Genomic DNA, 20,936 nt, shown 5'->3' with positions numbered 1-20,936 from the left:
ATCTACCAAAATCAAACTACTTATTTAAAAAAATCTTAAGGAAGATGCGTGGTCCGAAATCGCAAAGTTCATGTCAATGACGGAAGTAAAATGCCACAACAAAATTGATAGTCTCTCTCTTCAAAAATTCGTCGCGAAAAGCGTAAGGAAAAAATATCAAACGCGTTCACGGCAGAATGGCGGAAGCAGACGCGTGCGCTTTGCGTCCATGGTTGCAGCGACCATGCAATGAAAGGTAGAATGATACATTTCATGTTACGTTTCACCAGTCTGTACGCACCTTTTATTAGACTGACACCTCGCAACAGAAGAGCAGAAATATATTACTTTTGATGCAAAGTCCGCCCCCAAGATTTAGGTAATATTATAATAGTAATATTATAAAGGGTTATCCACTTAAAATATAATATTAGGTACCTAGAATAATAAGAAATAGGCACATTTTCACTCTTATCTATTATCTAACCGGCCCAAATTGGGTAAGTAGCTTCCGGTAGCCTGAACTATATATTTAAAAATATAAGTCTCATAAACAAACCTAATCACTATGCGAACGTTTGCCCCTAGCCGAGATTTGGAACCCCTACCGTAGCAGTCAGGGTTACCTACTAACCAATGGCAAAAGGGGTCGTCGAAATCTCTTAGGAAACAATAGCTTCTCAGGTCTGAGGCATAAATTTCCGAATGCGTGGTAGTTTTTGACTTTCAATAAATTTTTCTTTTCCAATTTTGAATAAAAATATTTGAATGTGAATATGCTATAGATGGCTATAGGTAACTAACCTATAAGGTATAATTTCTCTAGGTATGTGAATAAAAGTACTAAAGCAAATAGGTACATAATAATAATAATATTGACACACTTTTACACAAATTATCTTGCCCGAAATTAAGCATATATAGCCTGTGTTATGGGTTGCAAGACAACGATATATTTAGGTAATACAATATACTTACTTAACCATACATAAATACATTTAAACATCCTATACTCGGAAACAAACATCCATGTTCATCATATAAATGCTTTCGGCTACCGGGATTCGAAACCGGGACCTCTAGCTTAGTAGGTAGGATCGCTAGCCACTCGGCTATACAGGTCGTCAAATACAAACATACCTAGTATTATTATAAAACTTAATAAAAATACCTACTAATTGAAAATACCTTATTACTTGCTTGCAGCATGTAACTAAACAAATACCTTCTAGACAATAGACTGCGTTTATGAGTTGTTACCAATAATGTTTGTTCAACAGTTTGTTTGCCTGGACGTAATAATTGTCGTTTTGGCAAAGATGCTGTTTATCAATATTGACTTCGATTATGAATACCGACTGCACTCACTCGTCCGACCAAAAGTGGCATTTTCCGTCGAAATTAACTCGAATAGGGTCGCATAAAAATACGCGAACAAAGTTTGATGTTCGGTCGGAAACATAAAATTATCTCTAAAATAACGAACTTGTTTGCCCAACAAGTAAATCCAGTGACCCAATTGGTTTGACCTCCCCAATTAAAAGTGTAAGGTAAATGTTGAGCTGGCATCGGGAGTGATCCACGGAGCGGTGGCCTGTGACGTCACGAGGTCGGGCGCTCCGGAAGCGGCCGGGAGGTGTCACCGGTAGCGGACCCTGTTCCCTGGACGTCGACACTCGCCTCATTGCAGCCAAACGCGCCAATTGACGCGCCGTGTCCGTTCGAGTGATGCCTAACACGGATCGTGATATATTTCGCAAATAATGTGCGCGTTCTCACTCGAGACAATTGTTGAGCGGAATAGTGAAAGATGATACTAATTATTGTTTTAGTTTATTTTATAATAGCGGGAAACAATTGTGTTCTTTCGCAAGATGTCGTTACAGGTAAATATATAAAATATGTTATTTAAATGGAATGTTTTAATGATCTTCTGATAGTTTGAAAAGATATATTATTGGACAGAATCTTATGGTTGCGCTGAATGGAATGGAACTCGAACCAACAGCCCAGTGGTTTAAAATAATCTTGAATTAAATAACTATATATCAATCAAATAACTAAATGCTCAGTTAAATATTTTACCCAGAATTCGAGCTCAAATTATCAAATAAGGCGACTTTAATTATAATGTTTTTTTTTTATATTTAAATCTTATAAAAATAAATACTTACTGTAGTTGCTAGTGTTCATGTGGGCCTAGTATCGTTTCCATTCCAGCCGGACGTCCACTGCTGGACAAAGGCCTCCCCTAAAGATCGCCATGACGATCGATCCTGCGCTGCCCTCATCCAACCTACTCCGGCGATCTTGACCAGGATCCTCGGTCCATCCTGTCGAGTAGGGCCTACCAACACTACGACTTCCGGTACGTGGTCGCCATTCGGGGACTTCAGCCCCAATAGCCATTTGTCCATCGAGCTATGTGCCCTGCCCACTGCCATTTCAGTTTTGCAACCATCTGGGCTATGTCATATCGTTTATAGACAAGATATTATAAATATCTATTAATTAAACAAAATATATTACGCAGTGGAAGCTGTAGTGGGGCAAAGCGCTGAGCTGCCCTGCAACGTAACCTCGGAAAAAGAGGATGACAAACTCAACATATTGGCCTGGTATAAGAATGGTTCTTCTACAGCATTTTACAGGTGAATACTATCCCACTAAACTCACATTCGTTATGACTAACGATGATATATAGCACAATATTTTTTTGTATGTAAGTATATATATTATATACATATATATATATATATATATATATATGTGTGTGACATTCATAATGTTAACACGAAGAAAAACATAAACTTGCTATGCCTACTACTCGGTTGGGTCGAGTTAGTAAGTCTTTTGTTGGGCGATGTATCGGCTACAACATGATCCCAGAAAATGTACAAAACAAATGTGTTACGAAATTTTAAGGAATTGTTAAAAAACGTTTGTGTGGGAAAGGTTACTATAGCATAAACGATAATCTTAATGACACCACGGACTGGGAATAAAGCACCCTCAGGCTCTTTAATTATAAATGTTTATTGTACGATATCACATTGTAATCCATATTTTTATATTTAAAAAAAAAGCCCGCTGAGTTTCTTGCGCCCATTCTTCTCAGGTCTGAGGCGGGCAATTCTTTGAAAATGCGCATATTGCCTCATGTTAGGAGATTGCATAAAAGTTGTGACAAAACGCATTCTTTGAGTAAATTTTACATTGCAGCAAACATACACTTAAAGAAACTGTACAAGGGAACTATTTTAGTCTTTTACTTTTTAACTGACCGGCGTTTTACATTTTCAGTGAACGGTAATGATATTTATAGTAAATGGTAATTAGAAAATGGTAAAGGTAATGAGAAATGGTAATTATAAATCAAATAACAAGAAGATAAAAGTATAAACTTTTATTTAAAAATATATTATATAATTTTTTTCAACAAACTACTAGCCATAGTTCTCACTAAAGTCAATGTGAACTATGGCTTCACATTTCTTCAAGTTAGATTTTAGATCTTTCAAAGCAGTATATTGCCATCTTCTTTTTCCTTCATGCTTCAAAAATTCTGGAATCAGACTTTCAAATATTGCAACAGCTTCTTTTCGATGGGCAGTTACTTTTACCTTTGCGATAACTCTTTTTTTTTTCCACACCCCTTGTGACGTATGTCTCTTTCTTATGTTCCTATTAACTGTATGTTATTGCTTCATCTTTATCTAACAAGTATTCAAGCTTTTTATCTTTACAGGTACCGCATCTACTCAACAAGCATGATGTATTGGAACAACATAGTCTATTGATAACTTCTGCAGAGTCCTTTTCTTTGATTATTTTACGAGAATGTAATACTACCAACAATAGTTAGAGTTTTACACAAATATGTTTCTCTATCACTGACATCTGGTATGAGTACCCAAAATGGCCTTTGCTTGCAAAAATATGAATAACTAACTTTGGTATTTTCTGCTTCAAAAATTTTATGGAGATTTTTCATAGAATCTAATAAATATATTCGTTGTTTTTAGTCTTGTCCCGGGATATACATTCTTTTTTTCCAGCAGTTATTCTTGAAATGTAGTCTCTGTAAAAAAAGGTTACAATATCCTGTTTTAACTTTTGATAATATTTTTTTTTATTGTTTCCTCGTTTCTTTCTCTAACAGAAAAGTGTTTAGTTTCAGACAAGACCTTATGCTCTTTTAGTATTGATGTTTGTTGAAGTATGTGGTCACTAAATATATTTTTTTTCTTTTTTTGATTTCAGCGCCTGATAATTAGTCTCCAACGTTTTTTTCATAGTTTCACCAAACAAAACCTTTTTCTTGACTTCATTTACCTTTGACTTGTCATTTATTAGTCTCAGAGCTTTAGAATTTGGACTTTCTACTCGTTTTTTCAGTCTCTGACAAAGTTTTCTGTAGTTATTTAGTTTTCTCTGAAATTCTTGTTTTTGTAATGTATACATCTTTTCTTTTTTCTGCATCATGTACTTTAGTTTTGTTATCTTCTTATTTAAATTCTGAAAAATCGGATTGGCCTCGTCATTTCTATGTTCTGGTTCTGGGTTTGTATCGTGGTCTCGTATATCATGCTGTTCATGTTCCTCATCATTATCATTTCTTAAGGGGTCAGTTTCACTATCATTCGGAGTATTAACATCCATAAGTTGTTATCCTCGTTTCAGTAATAGTTTCCTTTGGTAAAATTTATTGAAATTTTCTCTCCATTTTTTCCTTTGTAACTTTTTAGCTTTTGGTGTCAAATGTTTAATACTTAAAATTTTCTTACTTTCTTTTCTTTTGAAGTACCTCTGCCCTTCCTTCTCTTTTTCTCGAGCGTATTTTTCTGGATCAGACTTAATTTTAGCGTATCTTTCTCTCCGAGCTAATTTAGCCTTCTCTAGTATCTATTCTTTAGTGCGCGGCATTGTGAAATTCCTGTCAAAAAATAACTAATTTCTTTAAAATTTTCGCGGCTAAAACACATTGAAATATAAGAAATCATACGGTTTTAACGATTAAACGGATTCGATAGTGCACAACACAGGAATCACAATTAAAAATTATTATAATTACCATTTCCAAAATTTACTCATTACCATTTAATTTAGAGTAATGGAAAATATGGTAATTATGCAACTGGTAATTAGGATTTCAAACATTTTGTTGAATAAAGAGTTCTTTATAAGGATTATGAAATTATTACCTACTTTGCCTAAAAACGGATCTTATAACAACTTAAATAAACGTTTCAGTTTAAAAAAATAATCATCTCCTAACCATAAAAATTGAAAATGGCGATTATACTATATTTCGACAAAAGCAAAACACGACGAGAAATTTTAATATGGCGCCAAAAAATGCGGTCTATGATGCGTGTAGTTTGGTCGGGCGCCGAGCGCAAACTGGCGCAAACTTGTTAAGGCAGTTAAGGGTATGAATCCTCAAATTTTTAGGTAGTAAATTAAGGCGAATATTTTTTAAACGGTAATTATAAAGTTACCCGAAGACATACTTTAAGAGCATTCTTTCTACTTAATTTATGTTATTTATGTAAAACAACTTGTGTATAGGGCTAAGGAAACTATTGCTATTTAAGAATATTGATCTATAATTACATTCTTCAAAAGGGATTTAGCTATATTGAACAAAAACTTAATCAAAATGTAAAATGGGACACGAATGGTAATTAGAATCTGGATGCTTGGAACCAAATTTCTCTAAATTAAATAAACAAAATATGGTTTCTAATAGTCTAGTTTAGATCTGTAGTACTTATATTCATATGTAGTTTTATCAAAATTCAAATATTTGCACTGTAGAAGATTCTTTACCATCCGCCGCGTAATATGCACATTCTTAAAGAAATGCCCAGGCAGTCTCTTTTGAATGGGTGGTAGTTTCTGACGTTCAATAATTGATTTTGAATCCTATTTTGAATAAAAATATTTGAATTTGAATTGTAAGAATCGAAAGACTATCTATATTTAAATTGAGACGTGCAGTTTTCCTGTGCGGCGATTTGTTGTCCTTGATCATTTAATAGCTTGTAAAATTTGAATTTCCTAAGTACCTACCAAACAACCTATTTATTAACTATAAGCTAAACACATAATAAGTTGAATTTTACTGAACTTTCTCGGAATAAAATCCAGTTTTTGCTTATAATTTTTTTTGAGCATTCATTGATATGTATTGCTTAAGATTAAGGAATATGTACGTACCTATAAACTTTACCGCAAATGCCTTTAAAAAACATAGCTGAAAACTAGTAAAAAAAAAATCTCGCAACTCCGTTCTTCTACATTGGTGGTGAGATCATGAAATAACCAAGTCGGTCAATTTATTCAGTCCCTGCTTAATTTAATTCCTTCTGTCTTAAGTTATTACGTTTAGCGAACATAACAAGATCTTACAGTGACCATATCAATTTTAAAAATCTTTTATATTTTAAATAAATAGATTTAGTTGGCCATCGCATGAAAACACAATGTAATTATCTCCTTTTTTTTTTGAAGTGAAAACTTCTTTAGTGGCGTTGAGCACTTTTCTTAGGATGGGTATAAAATGTCAAACTCGCGTTAGGACACGTGGCCTGATAGAAAATTCGTAAGACAGTCGTTGAAATTATTGATGAAATATTTATTCCTCTAACTAATAATTATAGTTCGGCTATTTCAACTTAACAATCATGCGGTCATTGGACCAGTGGTTGAATCATTGTGATTGCGAAGCCAAAACAACGCGATGTCGAGGGACCGAATCTCAGCCGTGAAATATTTTTTGAGTTTAATTGTTTGGTTTTAAGCTTTGTCATTAGCAAAGTCTTTCCCTTAGGCTATAGTTATACTTATATTTCTTTGTTCAAGTTTTCACTACTGCTGGTACTCCCAGAGCGCAACCCTAACTTTTTTAAATTAAAAACACAATGTATCTCACAAGTAAGTAATACAATATAAATATTTAGTAACTACGATTGCAAAGTCAACCTATTTATTACAGAATAAATTAAGATTAAAATGTCATATTTTATGTAATTTGATCAAATGGTTAATGGTAAAAATCATTCAAGCATATACTTGGAACTTGGTTTGTGATAAGGATATGTACTCTTGTTACAGTTACTTAATACCAACCTAGCCTTGGTGTGCTTTGATAATCTACGACCATTATTCTAACTATAACATCGATATAATACATAATAACCATTTACAAACAATAAGGGCTTAGGCTTAGGGGCTTTTTTCAATCATTTCTCAATGTCCAAGTAAAGTAGCAGATTGTTATGGGCTAGATAAATTAATGGCTACATAAAAGTCCCAGATAACACAGATTGCGGTTAACAATCAGTGCTATTTAAAAATATATACAAATAGAAAACTGTAAAATCTATATATATATATATATATATATATATATATATAAATGAATTGCTGTTCGCTAGTCTCGCTAAAACTCGAAAACCGATTTGGCTAATTTTGGTCTTGAATTATTTGTGGAAGTCCAGGGAAGGTATAAAAGGTGAATAAATATGAAAATGCTCAGAATTAAATAAAAACAACAATTTTGTTTTTCCTTTGATGTGCCCCCGTCGTTCAGAAGCAAATCAAATCAAATTCAAATATTTTTATTCAAAATAGGATTTATAATCACTTATTGAACGTCAAAATCTACCACCCATTCAAAAGAGACTGCCTCAGACCTGAGAAGAATGGGAGCAAGAAGCAAGAAACTCAGCGGGCTTTTTTTTTATATAAAATATGGATTACCTTATTTATTTAAATATGGAGTCCGTGGTGTCATTAAGAAAATCGTTTATGCTATAATAACCTTTCCCACACAAACGTTTTTTAACAATTCTTTTAAATTTCGTAACACATTTGTTTTGTACATTTTTTGGGATCATATTGTAGAACATCGCCCAACAAAAGACTTACTAACTCGACCCAACCGAGTAGTAGGCATAACAAGTTTATGTTTGTTCCTCGTGTTAACATTATGAATGTCCCAGTTTCTAGAAAATTCCTCAATGTGCTTATGAACATACAAAACATTATCAAAAATGTATTGAGAAGCAACACTCAAAATGTTTATTTCTTTAAATTTTTCTTGTAATGATTCTTTAGGACCTAGGTTATAAATCGCGCGAATAGCCCTCTTCTGCAGCACAAAGATAGTATTAATATCGGCCGCACTGCCCCATAACAATATACCATAGGACATTACACTATGAAAATAACTAAAGCATACTAATCTCGCCGTATCTATGTCAGTTAACCGTCTGATTTTCTTAACCGCATATGCTGCAGAACTAAGCCTATTCGCCAATCCTTCAATATGGGGGCCCCACTGCAATTTGGAATCAAGAGTAATGCCAAGAAATATAGCAGATTCCACTGGTTTTACCACCTCTCCATTTAATAAAATATTCGCATCTACATTTTTGACATTTGGCGCGGTGAATTTAATATATTTGGTTTTATGATTATTTAACAATAAGTTATTGGCGCTAAACCAGTACACGATGTCAGATAGAGCATTGTTTACTTCGTCATATAAAACTTGGCTTCGTTTCACTTTGAATATAAGTGAAGTGTCATCCGCAAACAATACCACCTTGTGTTTTTTTTCTACAAGGTTAGGTAGATCATTTATATAAATTAGGACCCTTGTGGTACCCCCATACCGAGAGGAGTCCCAGGAGATCTCCTGCCATTCACCGCGACCCTCTGAATCCTATTATTTAAATATGAGATCAGAAGATCGAGTGCAGATCCTCTTATACCATAGTGGCATAGCTTCCTGACCAGCGTTGAATGTTGAACACAATCAAAAGCCTTAGATAAATCACAGAAGATACCAAGTGCATTCTGTGATTCCTCCAAAATCAAATAGAAAGAATAGTTTAAAATGAATAACTAATAAGATTTTGTATATCTTACTTTTTCAGGTAAAAAATAAACTTAATTTTAGCTAACTATGGTTGGTAGATTAACAACAGTTGTTAAATATCTATCAGATTATTTTTATGTAGACTGATAAGTCATTTAGGTTTTGTATGGCGATTTTTATATTATTCTGTTCCATCCACAAATCCGCTATAGGGTTGCAAGATGGCAATGGATCAATACTTACAATAATTGTAGTACGATATATTTGGTAGGTCTGTGAATCGGTTGCATCTACTTTTTACACCCCAAACATTTTTTTATTACTTTATATGGCAATACAACCTTTGCTGGGTCAGCTAGTATGAAATAAAATTCTCAAATCAAATCATCTCAATAAAAGTCAATAAGCTTGTGTTACGTTATTTCGTATAATAAACAATTTTTTTAATACTTTCATTTCGTCAATCGAAACTATTGAGTGAGAGGTTGCCAGACCGATCTGCCAGATAATTCATCTAGTAAGTAAATATAACGGTGAAGTGATTGAATTTAAATTTAATTTAATTTTAACATAAATACCTTAACGTAACGTAACTTAAATAACTCACCTGAAATTGTAAGGAACTTTTTTATAACTTTTAGTGGCTGTTTCACAATGTCAAAGTAAAGTACCTGATAGGCTACTTGCTACTTACCTATCGAATAAAGACATTTGCGATTCACAATGTTTAGATAGTGTTATCTAGCAGGTATTACCATTTAAATTATAGGATGGATGTAGTAGCGCATATCGTAGTCTTCTGATGGATCGACTGAGTGACAAGCATTTGACAAAATAATGTCAATTTATATAATGGTAGGGGAGCCCAACACTAAATCGGAATTTACTCGAGCGTCGTGGGCACCTATTGGATTGTGTAGGTTAGATGCAAAAAAAGAAAAAAAAGTATATATGATGTGTTACCTGTCACTCAATGTAAAAAAGGAGTCAAATACCTACTCAAGCGCTTCATATATTAATAGTGTATGCGCCCCACGTGTTACTGATAACAGAAAAATATTAATCTACCGGTTTGCATTTTGGGGGTGGCCAAACGAAGGGGTAAAAAATAGGAAAAAGAAATCTTTTGAGATGAGATGCTAAGTGAATTCTATTGTACCTCCTGGTCAAAAGATTGACAATTTGGACGTGACCAAAAGTTATGACATATATATAAAAAAAGTGACCATGGAATACTTAAGCGTGTAAGATTTTATACAGACGGTTCATCTGAATGTCCTCGTCGTCCTAACCCATTAATATGACTATTGTGTGGAAAAATTCCATTAACCTGGCGGTTTTTGGCTTTCCGATTTTCTAATGTAACGCTCAAAATATTAGATTATTGAAATGCACACTTTACTGCATATAATTAACTTACCTCAATCTGGAGCGGTGGAGTTGTTCTAAGTATCGATATATTTTGCTTATCTGGACCCTATATACAGGCCACAGGTATGTTGGGTACTTCACAAGGTGCAAGTTTGTCTCTCTTATGTTATTCTGACGCACGCGAATAACATAATCCCAAAATCCCCGCTTGGGCTCCTCTACTATAATCTGTGGCACGTTAAGTTATGACTTTTTTTAATATTTTCATTTCGTCAAACGGAACTATTGAGTACGAGGTTGCCAGACCGATCTGCCAGATAATTCATCTATTAAATATAGTGATTGTGAAACGCAATCTGTTATATCTGGTACTTTTATGTAGCCATTATTTATCTAGCCTATTAGCTATTAAAATCTGCTACTTTATTTGGACATTGCCCAGCCCCTTAATGTATGTATTTATGTCGGAGTTAAATATTGCAACCTAATTTTCAATCTTAAATACTTAACTGACTGAGCCGATATTTTATACATGGACGGACAGAATAGGGTTTGCGGTTTTATCAGTCAAAATATCTAAGCTCCTGAGCTCAATGATCTTAACGAGGGAACTCTTCAAAGATCAACATCATAGACACTGCAAAGAAGCCCCCATGATAATTGAAATGGTTTGTTGAAAAAATACGAAAAAAAACTTAAACTATTTTTTTTGTAATTTAAAAGGGATTAAGGCATTTTTAAACCAATTCAATTTCTTTTTCTTTGAAACGATAAACAAATAATTTTCGCAAGTTAATTTTCGTACTCTTAAACTCATGTCCCTGTTGAGAAAAGAAGTACGTACCTACATAGCACTATCATCCATCGTGTTGGTCTATATTTTATAATATTGTGCTTACAACTTTTACCAGTGGGAGGCTCCTTTGCACATATTTAGATTACATTTTTTATTAATTAGTTTATGGGTACCACAACGGCGCCTATTTCTGCTATTTTAATGTGTAAGCATTATTGTGTTTTGGTCCGAAGGGCGTAGCTAGTGAAATTACTGGGCAAATGAGACTTAACATCTTACGTCTCAAGGTGCCGCTCAGAATTTTTGGGTTTTTCAAGAATCCTGAGCGGCACTGCATTGTAATGGGCAGGGCGTATCAATTACCATCAGCTGAACGTCCTGCTCGTCTCGTCTCTTATTTTCATAAGAAATACTAAAACAAAAACATACCTATTTACTTTATAGATGTCGGTATTAACGGACTTTTAAATTATTCGATATTATTAACTCTGGTTCATTCGTAAATGTTTACGTCGAGTACATATTAAGAATAGCGTCTACATTAATTCCAGTCAAAATAATGACACTGCAATTTCAGCAATTTACAAGATCTTTATATAATTTATGCATGTTTGCACCAGACTTACTTTAAAACTCTCAAAATAATCTCAAAAGTGTTATAAGGTATCTATAGAGCTGTGTATCAGTGTTAATGAATTTGATGCCAGTTAATCAGTCAAATTAAAAAAGGGTTTTCGGGCTGCTATATACAGAGAAATAACCCGCCCACGAATTAAGAAAAAGAATCATTTATTTTCTTAAAATGGCTTCGTATAAAATTTTTAATGTTCATCGGAACACTGCCACCGCTTTGAAAACGAAGAGAGAAGAAAGTCTCCATATTTTTATTCCGCTCTTTAAAAAAATACAGTTCATGCAATATTGTACTTGGTAGGTCATTTGCTTATGATTTTTCAATAATTATCATATGCCATTATTAAATATTGTATTAGCAGCCGCGATCTCCGTGGAGGTTCAGGCAACGTGATGTCCCCGAGCAAGAGGTACCGCTTGCTGGCCTCGGAGGAAGATGATGTTGACAATTTAGAAATACTCAACATACGCCCTTCGGATGCTGACCTGTACCACTGCAATGTGGACTTCGCGGCAAGTCCTGCGAGGAAGACATTTGTGCGACTTATAGTTATAGGTAAGGAAACATCAGTAGATATGTGGCTGAGTCCAGGTGTGACGAAGGGTTGCTAAACGAAAGAGAACCAGTGTGTGAGGTGGAGCAAATGGACTGCTCATGTACAAGCTGTGTATACGAGTTCTAAAGAATAATTGATCAAGCTATTGACTATATCGTTGGCAAATCGGTTTGTTGGTCGAACAGTCCAGGCTGCACTTATTGTTACTTGGACTATCATTCAAATCAGTGCTCTGTGAACGGCTGGATCTCTTGGCGTTGCGTAGAGACGTCGCTTCATTGTGTGTCTTCTACCGCATTTATCACGGGGAGTGTTCCGAAGAGCTGTTTAACCTGATTCCTGCCGCCGAATTCCACCTTCGCACGACACGCCACAAGTTAGTATTTCATCCCCACCATCTGGATGTGTGGCGGTCCTCCACAGTGCGGTTTTCAAGGAGCTTTCTCCCTCGTACTACAAAGCTATGGAATGAGCTTCCTTGTGCGGTGTTTCCGGGACAATACGACATGGGTACCTTCAAAAAAAGCGCGTACACCTTCCTTAAACACCAGGTGACCCGTACGCTCGTTTGTCCTCCTATTCCATAAAAAAAATCATAATAAATAGTTTATTTACCTTTTTTACTCTCACCTTTTCAAGAAAAAGTTTTGCGATAATAAATAAAAACAATAGGCTATAGCACAGATACGCCAATTATAAGTTCCTTCACAAATTAGTTATGTACTCTGTGTTGTTAGTATACCTCACTGACCTCTACTATATAACACTGGACTGGCGGCTGTCAAAATGCTTTTGTGCCTGTTTGATATTCGCCATTTTGGCACTGTTGGCCATGTAGCGAGAGTCTGCGGTACTAAAACTAGTGATGACAACCTCACCAAAAATCGATAGATTATGGGAAACTATTTACAAAAAAAATTGTGTACTATTATTACGTTGATAAATATTGATACGTTGATAAATATATAAACGATAAAAAATAATGTACTATTTATTACGTTGATTCTTGAAGTATAAATAGCACGGAAATAGATCGAAATTAATTCTAAATGCAAAATACTTCAGAGTATTGTACGTTAATGCGCAGCCATTTGTAATATACGTCATAATTAGTTTTCTAGACGCTCGCGAGTGGCGCTTCAAATAGGCACAAATTTTCTGTCAAACATATGGAACAGCCTTTCCAGTGGTATTTATACAGGTCAGTGGTATACCTACATAGTTTTTTATAATAATGTTGGTTACTCCGGTATAAATATAGGCTTGGATACTTGTAGTACTGGATTTGAATATTAAAATAGCTGTTCTGCGGCTTTTAACATAGTATAAATTTTTTGCACAATTAACAAGAACAGCCACCAAATATTGACTGTTGGTCAATATTTGGTGGCTGCGGGTTTTATTAATTGGAGAGCGGTGTTTAATGAGGAAGCCGGCACAACCGGAACAATTCACTCCACTAACAATTACGCCGTAAATATTGTGTCATTTGCATTTAAAGCTAAGTAGCTATCTAGTTGAATTTATAACATACGCGTTATATTTATAACTAGATGACCCGGCAAACGTTGTTTTGCCAAACAGATTATTTATAGAGTTCTACCGTTTCTTGGACATTGCAACATTACTTTATTTTTCTAAAATAAAAGATTTTTTCTGAAATAAACGTAGCCTAAGTTACTCCTTCTTATATCAGCTACCTGCCAATAAGGGTCCCGTCAAAATCGATCAGCCATTTCAGAGATAGCTGAAACAAACCGACAGACAAAAATTGTAAAAAAAAATATTTTGGTGTATTTACTTACCGTATATAAATTCATTTACATGTAAAAAACGGTTATTTCAATATTACAAACAGACACATCAATTTTATTTATATGTATAGTTTACGAAACCTTTGAAATAAGTACCTAAAACATACCTCGAAGTTTAGCCTGTCAGCGTTGTGAACATGAAATGTCAAAGTCAAAATCAAAAGACATATAACTGGGTCTAAAAGAATAACGGCCTTACAAATAAACTTGGCATAACGTTATATCTAAACATAAACCAAGAATATGTAAAAATGTTTATAAATAAGCATTTTGCTTTTGATTGGTTTTTTCGGACGTATAACGTTTCCCGCGTTTATTTGCAAGGCTGCTTGACGTTCGGTAAACTTCAGAATTATCTTTGTAACTTGTTGTATTGACAGTGTTGTTAGCGATATAGTCAACATTTTGCATATTATTGGTTTCTCAGGTATAACTTTATACGAAGTTTATTTGTAAGGCCGTTGATGTAAAGATTAAATTTATTATTTTACACCTACCGCCACTTCTAAAAAATCGTGAATAGAATGAATATTGATTGCCGATTAGGCTTTTTGACTATTAGAGCCATTCGACACAACAAATTTTAGGGCTTAGAAAACAAAAAATATATTGATTGAAAATAGTATTAAGTAGAATTTATCTAGGTCTAACAGTATAAATGTAAAGATTAAGATATATATTTTACACCTACCGCCACTTCTAAAAAGCCGTGAATAGAAGGAACATTGACTGCCGATTAGACTTTTTGGCTATTAGAGCCGGGATTCGGGTTATCTGACTCCGCATGAAATTTTTAAGGCTATCCTTTTTTTCTATAAAAACAAAAATATATTGATCGAATTTAGTAGAATAAACAAATACATGTCTGTTTTCTATTTGTATCAAATAAAAGTAATGATATGATATTTAAATGTGTACACTTAACTCATAATGGGGTATAGGTATATACACGCATCCTTACTGGATAAAAAGACGCGGTAAGAAAGGTATGTCTCATCATTATCAAACTATAACTATAAGCAAGGCTTAAAAATAATATTACTAAGCTTCTGAATTTTTAAACACATTTACCATTATTATTTCATTAAGCTTATGGTATTTAAGTGTTTCACACTTAGTTGTACGGCTGGCCGGCAATATAATATAACAATTTTTTCCAAAGGTATCTAACGAGAGAGTTTGTTCAGCGAGACGAAGGCCTTATACTAAATAATTCAATAATATAATCAGCTTTCTTTTCAATCAGAACCTCCTCAGAAGCTGTGGGTGATACATGAGAATGGAACTCGTGTCGCTACTGCCACTGCGGGTTCGAACACAAGCAGGAACATCGGACCTTACTACGTAGGCGATACTCTTCATCTTTGCTGCGTAGCGTTTGGAGGTTCGTAATACCTGGGTAATACTGAACTTCAATATTTTGCCGACATGGGTTTTCCCGAGCATTGTCAACATACATGTCGCAAAAGAGCGGGCCCATCACAGAACCTTGGCGGACACCTCATGTGATCTGAAACTGGAATAGGCCAGACTCGGTCCCATGTTCAAGGACCCTGTTTGAGATATAGCTGGCTATTTATATATAGTTATAAAGAATAAATTTTTTGATTAATTTTATGTCGTGATAAAAAATTATGAGTGTGTTATATAATAAGCATTGTGGTGTACGTCAAATTGTGCAGACAGAGAAAACTTTAATAGCGTATTTCTACCTTTATATGTTTTAAGGATAAATAATGTTTGTGGACAGGAAAACCGCAGCCTACACTAGAGTGGTGGTCAGAACAGCGAATGCTGAACAACGAAACCACTCCACTCTCGGAGCAGCGAATTCGAGGAGACCTGAGTTTTGGACCCCTAGTCCGAGAGCACCATGGACAGGTCTTCACCTGTGTAACGAGCAACAATGAGAATACATCACCCCTCACCATTGATATTTCAATTGATATGTACTGTAAGTATTACATCGAAGGCATAAAGGCTTTTATTTTCTCAATGTTGATTTTTTTATGACAATAAGGGACGAGACGAGCAGGATGTTCAGTTGATGATAATTGATACGCCTTGCCCACGACAATGCAGTGCCGCTTAGAATTCTTGTAAAACCCCTTGTAATTTGGGTAGGGCTGTCACTCTTAACTCGCTGTTTACCTTGAGATATAAGATGTTAACATCTCAGTCTCATTTGCCCAGTAATTTCATTTGCTACCGAAACACAATAATATTTACACATTACTGCTTCACGGCAGAAATACGTTGTGGTACCAATAATCTAGCCAGCATACTGTGCAAAGGAGCCTCCAACAACTAACTGGATACTTTGAAATTCTTTTTGGTGTCAATAAAAGCGCTTCAACCGTACCGGTAGAAACTAGAAAGGGTGCAAGTTTGTCGCCCGGTCTATAACGGTAGAGCATGTTCCCCAAGGAGTGACTAATGTGTAAGTGAGTGCTTGTAACAGGCATACAGATTGATACATTCTGTAATAGCCCTACTACTTCCGTGTCTGTTTCTTTATTTATTGCTCCAACAGGGTGAGCTCCAATACAATTCCTTAATAACTAACATAGATAAGAAAATTTTATTGAATTAGGCGTTACTTTGCGGAAATCCATAATTATACAAATGATTTAAGTCTCGTGCCAGATTTTGGCGAGACAACACGTCCTGAGGCTACTCTTGTAGAGGCGAAACACGTGTCGAATTGTTTTTAAAAACAAATATTGGCGGAATTAACACTAAAGAAAACTTAAATCATTTGTATAACATAGATATAACTATTTAAGTGACACCCCAATTATGGGTGCAAATCGAGAGCAATTAACAAACGAACACAAACAGAGCATTACTTACGTTTTAGTAAATTAATAACAATATATAAAAAATGTATTAGTATTTCAAAATTTTAAATTAATTAAAACCGTGAGAAATTATATTAAATTCGACCGATTAGGTTCGATTCGATTAGTGACTAAATTTCAAAATAAGACATGTTACACATATTAGCGAAAGCACATAACAGAGTGTGAGGAAATAACAGAGTGCTGTATTTTTTCTTTTGTAGCTGTGGATGTGATCAGAGAAGATAACAATAGCCTTTAATAGTTTCCCTGTTTCTCTAGTACCTCCAGAGCTGGTGTCAATCCGTGTAGCTGGCGAGACTGGTGAGTCGGTGTTCAGCGGCCGAGTGCACTGCAACGATATGCTGACGCTGCAGTGTCGAGTGTTTGGCGCCAGACCCTTGCCAACTGTGATCTGGCGATTGGATGACTCGCATCTTATGAGCCTTCATCAGAATATTACAGTAAGTGTTACTTTTAGCTTCATGCTTATTAGGGACTATGCGCATTTATTCAACTCCATTCGCGTTTCGCTGAACGATTTTGGTCACACTTATAGGTACAGCTCTGCTTCTATCAGCCGCGTACGGCGTCGTAAGAATGAGAATAATAACTTTAAATCACGTCTGCACTCTTTAATCTTTGCGTGCATAATGATTACGTAAAATCAATGCAGGAACAATACGGGTCGCAATTGTCGACAAGGAGTCGCGAACCATCCCTGTAAAGAGCTGTTCCGCCACATTCGACGGCAAACAGCGCTGTATGCGGCGGAACAGCGCCGAATGCTCTCTATAGCATTCGCATAATAAAAACACATTTATCGTCATTTTATGCTGGTTTGCCGCGAAATCAGAATAGACGCGGAAAGCTGAATCGACGCGTACACGTCTCCATACAAAATTGTTGTTTTCTATGGACAAAAGCTGAAAAGAGCTGAATAAGTGCGCGTAGTCCCTAAACCGCCATTTGTTGTTTGGTCACTCGGATGTATCGTCAGAATGAAGAACTACGTTGGAAGGCACAAACTGCTGATAGTTTTCTTTCAAATATTTTTGTTCACTTGCATCTAACCTTATTTGGTCCTGGCAATATCTGAAATTTAACATTAAACAAGACCAAAAAACGTGTAAGTACTCATTTGTAAACATATCTTTTTACAGTCACCAAGGAAAGATATTAATTAAACAGGACCTGTGGAGCGAATGCAAATATCATAGACATCTTCAAATTTTTTTTTAATTTGAGTGCCGTTTTGAGGTAAAGAATCTAACCTCTAATATCACTCAGATGGAGCCGTCTCAGCAGCTGATGATAAGCGAGGTTCAGCTCAGCATCAGCCACGAGTATGACGAGTCCCGCATCACCTGCTGCGTGCCGTCCTATCGCCGCGGCCGAGACTCCGAAGAGTTCGTGTGCACAGCCGCGCAATACCTCACTGTACTGTGTATGTTATGGTCGCCATCACAATGTTCACACTCTGCAATAGGGGGTGCCAATGCTGCTGTTGCCGCCCCCCGTTGCCAATAGTTAGTTTAGTAAACCTTAGTTTATTAAACTAACTATTTATACTTCTAACTAAACTAATCATTTTTACTTCTATATAGGCTATGACAGCTGTGAAAAAGTAAAAAGAAATTGTGTTTAGAACTAACCTCTAATTTGAGAAATGCACGCACACTAACACAAAGTGTCATACAATTCGCGACTGTAAGACGTAGCTTTTCACGACACTAAAGTAATATTCCTGGCCTGTTTTTATCGGTTGTCTAACAACAAGAGACTATCTAGACGTATAAATTATCTAAGAGGAAAAATATCAAACAAATGGTACTTAATCATAAGTTTTTTGAGTAAGCTGATATATCTAGTAAAAGTTACGACATGGTCCATTTTGAAACAATTCCTTTCTGTATATTTCCTTGGTGAAGGAAGTTCTCCTTCTATTTATTTAAGTGATTGTCAGTAACTTCGAATTAAATTCATTACATAATTACCCACTTTGTCCCGTATTACTAATATAATCATCAACAACCTCTGCAGGTACCATAACTTATTAATTTATCTGATTTTACTTTCATACAATTAAGAATGTTCTGTCAATAAAGTCTTAGATACTAGCCAGGTACCTGAACAGTGGAAGGGATCTGATATAATTTTGCTGTACAAAAAAGGAGATCCACAAGATATAGGTAACTATAGGCCTATAAGCCTTGTACCGTGTATATATAAGCTATTCACATCAATTCTACAAAACAGAATGACTCCAAAAATCGACGAACATCAATCTATCGAACAAGCAGGATTCCGTTCTGGGTTTTCCACAACACATAATGTACATGTTATGCAACAAGTCATAGAAAAATACAAAGAGTTCAACAGACCACTATACATAGCTTTTGTCGACTATGCTAAAGAATTCGATACAATTTCACACGATTCCATATGGGAGGCTCTAGAGAAATGCCACGTTCATAACAAATATATAACAGTCTCAAAAACATCTATAACGGAAGTATCAGCAGGGTTAAACTAGAACAACGGGGAGCAAACATACAAATCCTCCGAGGAGTGAGACAGGGTGATCCTCTGTCACCAAAGCTTTCTATAGCAGTGCTACAACTCATTTTTGATTACTTACACTGGTCGGCGTACGGGATTATCATAAAAGAAAAACGGCTTACACACCTTAGATTCACTGATGATACTGTCTTGTTTGATGAAACTACTACTAAACTATCTTGAAAAAATGATAAATTTCTTACATATAGAGAGTGAGAGCGTCGGTCTTAAAATGAATCCTGATAAAACCAAGGTAATTACAAACAGCAAAAACAATAAAATCAGTTTGCTCGGAAAACCTTTGGAATACGAAAATAGCTACATTTATCTAGGAAAATTATTGTCATTTAGAGATAACAGCGAGGAGGAAGCAGTTGAACGAAGGGTAGTAACGAATATAAGCTGGAAAAAAATCTGGAGCTTAAAAGAAATTTTAAAAGGGTCATTCCCTCTGCATCTCAAAAAGATTGTTATGGACACCCGCATTCTACCGATTCTTACATACAATACAAAAATAAAACTAGCGACCTGCCAGAAAGCAATGGAAAGGAGTATGTTGAAAATCAGAAAAATTCAAAAGATTAGAAGTGATAGCATTAGGAAAGGGACAAATTTAATCTTGCTGTTGCTGTTGGATGCTCTTGAGTACGCTGTAACACAAAAGTGGCGCTGGGCAGGTCATGTGGCGAGATTCATGGACAAAAGATGGACAGTAGAAACGACAATTTGGGAAGGACCATCTGGCCAAAGAAAAAGAGGCCGCCCAAAAAACAGATGAGTAGATGACATAATAAAAATAGCAGGAAAAGAATGGAGAGGAAAAGCACAGAAGAGGGATACATGGAGTAAGCTGGACGAGGCCTATACCCACAGTGGGGTTCCAATAACATAACTTTTATATTTTATATTATACGCGTAGTGTTAAGATTATATTATTATGTATTTGAACGTTGTTGGAATTAATTAAGGCTTATTATTATTATTAAGAATGTTCTGAAGTATACGCGGCAAGTTTAAAGCTCTCAGGGAGAAGCAAGTTGCACACCCACAGGTATTACACTATTATTCCAAGCATTCTGTCAGTCTTTTTACTCGAGCGGCTTGTGGGTGTCGTATTCGCGCAGGGCTTATAGCGTTCTACGTGTCACATATAATAATGCGTTTAGGAGGCTTTTGGGGGTACCATGGCGTTGTAGTGCTTCTGGAATCTCTGTAAATCAAATAAATAAAAATAAAATAATCAATAGTTGATACAATCACCTAGTTATAATACTTATAGTAATGCCAATAAGGAATGTATTATTTCAGATGCTCCAATACTGAACATAGAAGCGGAGGGCGGCATAGAAAACGAAACACTAACAATCGTTAAGGGCTGCGATGTCTCCCTCAACTGTACGTTTCAAGCGAATCCAAATATTTACCAACTCATTTGGTTTCACGAGGTAATGGTGTTTTTAATTGCACTGCTCATCAATCATCAAATGTAGGACC

General features: G+C 35.4%; 1 protein-coding gene across 2 annotated transcripts in view; it reads left to right on the top strand.

Moving 5' to 3' along the window:
- The first annotated feature begins 1,644 nt into the window (after positions 1-1,644).
- Positions 1,645-20,936, top strand: part of LOC126964974 (neural cell adhesion molecule 2-like) — a 31,202-nt gene continuing 11,910 nt past the window's right edge. Inside the window, exons 1-8 of one of the 2 annotated variants that reach the window (XM_050808340.1) lie at positions 1,645-1,865; positions 2,513-2,630; positions 12,032-12,225; positions 15,287-15,424; positions 15,791-15,994; positions 17,163-17,344; positions 18,171-18,327; positions 20,751-20,887. In XM_050808340.1, the coding sequence (XP_050664297.1) occupies positions 1,790-1,865; positions 2,513-2,630; positions 12,032-12,225; positions 15,287-15,424; positions 15,791-15,994; positions 17,163-17,344; positions 18,171-18,327; positions 20,751-20,887 (1,206 nt within the window). In that variant the 5' untranslated portion in view covers positions 1,645-1,789. Of the gene's footprint in view, positions 1,866-2,512; positions 2,631-12,028; positions 12,226-15,286; positions 15,425-15,790; positions 15,995-17,162; positions 17,345-18,170; positions 18,328-20,750; positions 20,888-20,936 lie in introns of both variants that reach the window. The other variant, XM_050808339.1, reaches the window with a different exon arrangement.

This window comes from Leptidea sinapis, chromosome 6 (assembly GCF_905404315.1).
Source record: "Leptidea sinapis chromosome 6, ilLepSina1.1, whole genome shotgun sequence".
NCBI lineage: Eukaryota > Metazoa > Arthropoda > Insecta > Lepidoptera > Pieridae > Leptidea > Leptidea sinapis.
The sequence above is the reverse complement of the archived record's forward strand: the minus strand, read 5'-3'. Positions and strand labels throughout refer to the sequence as shown.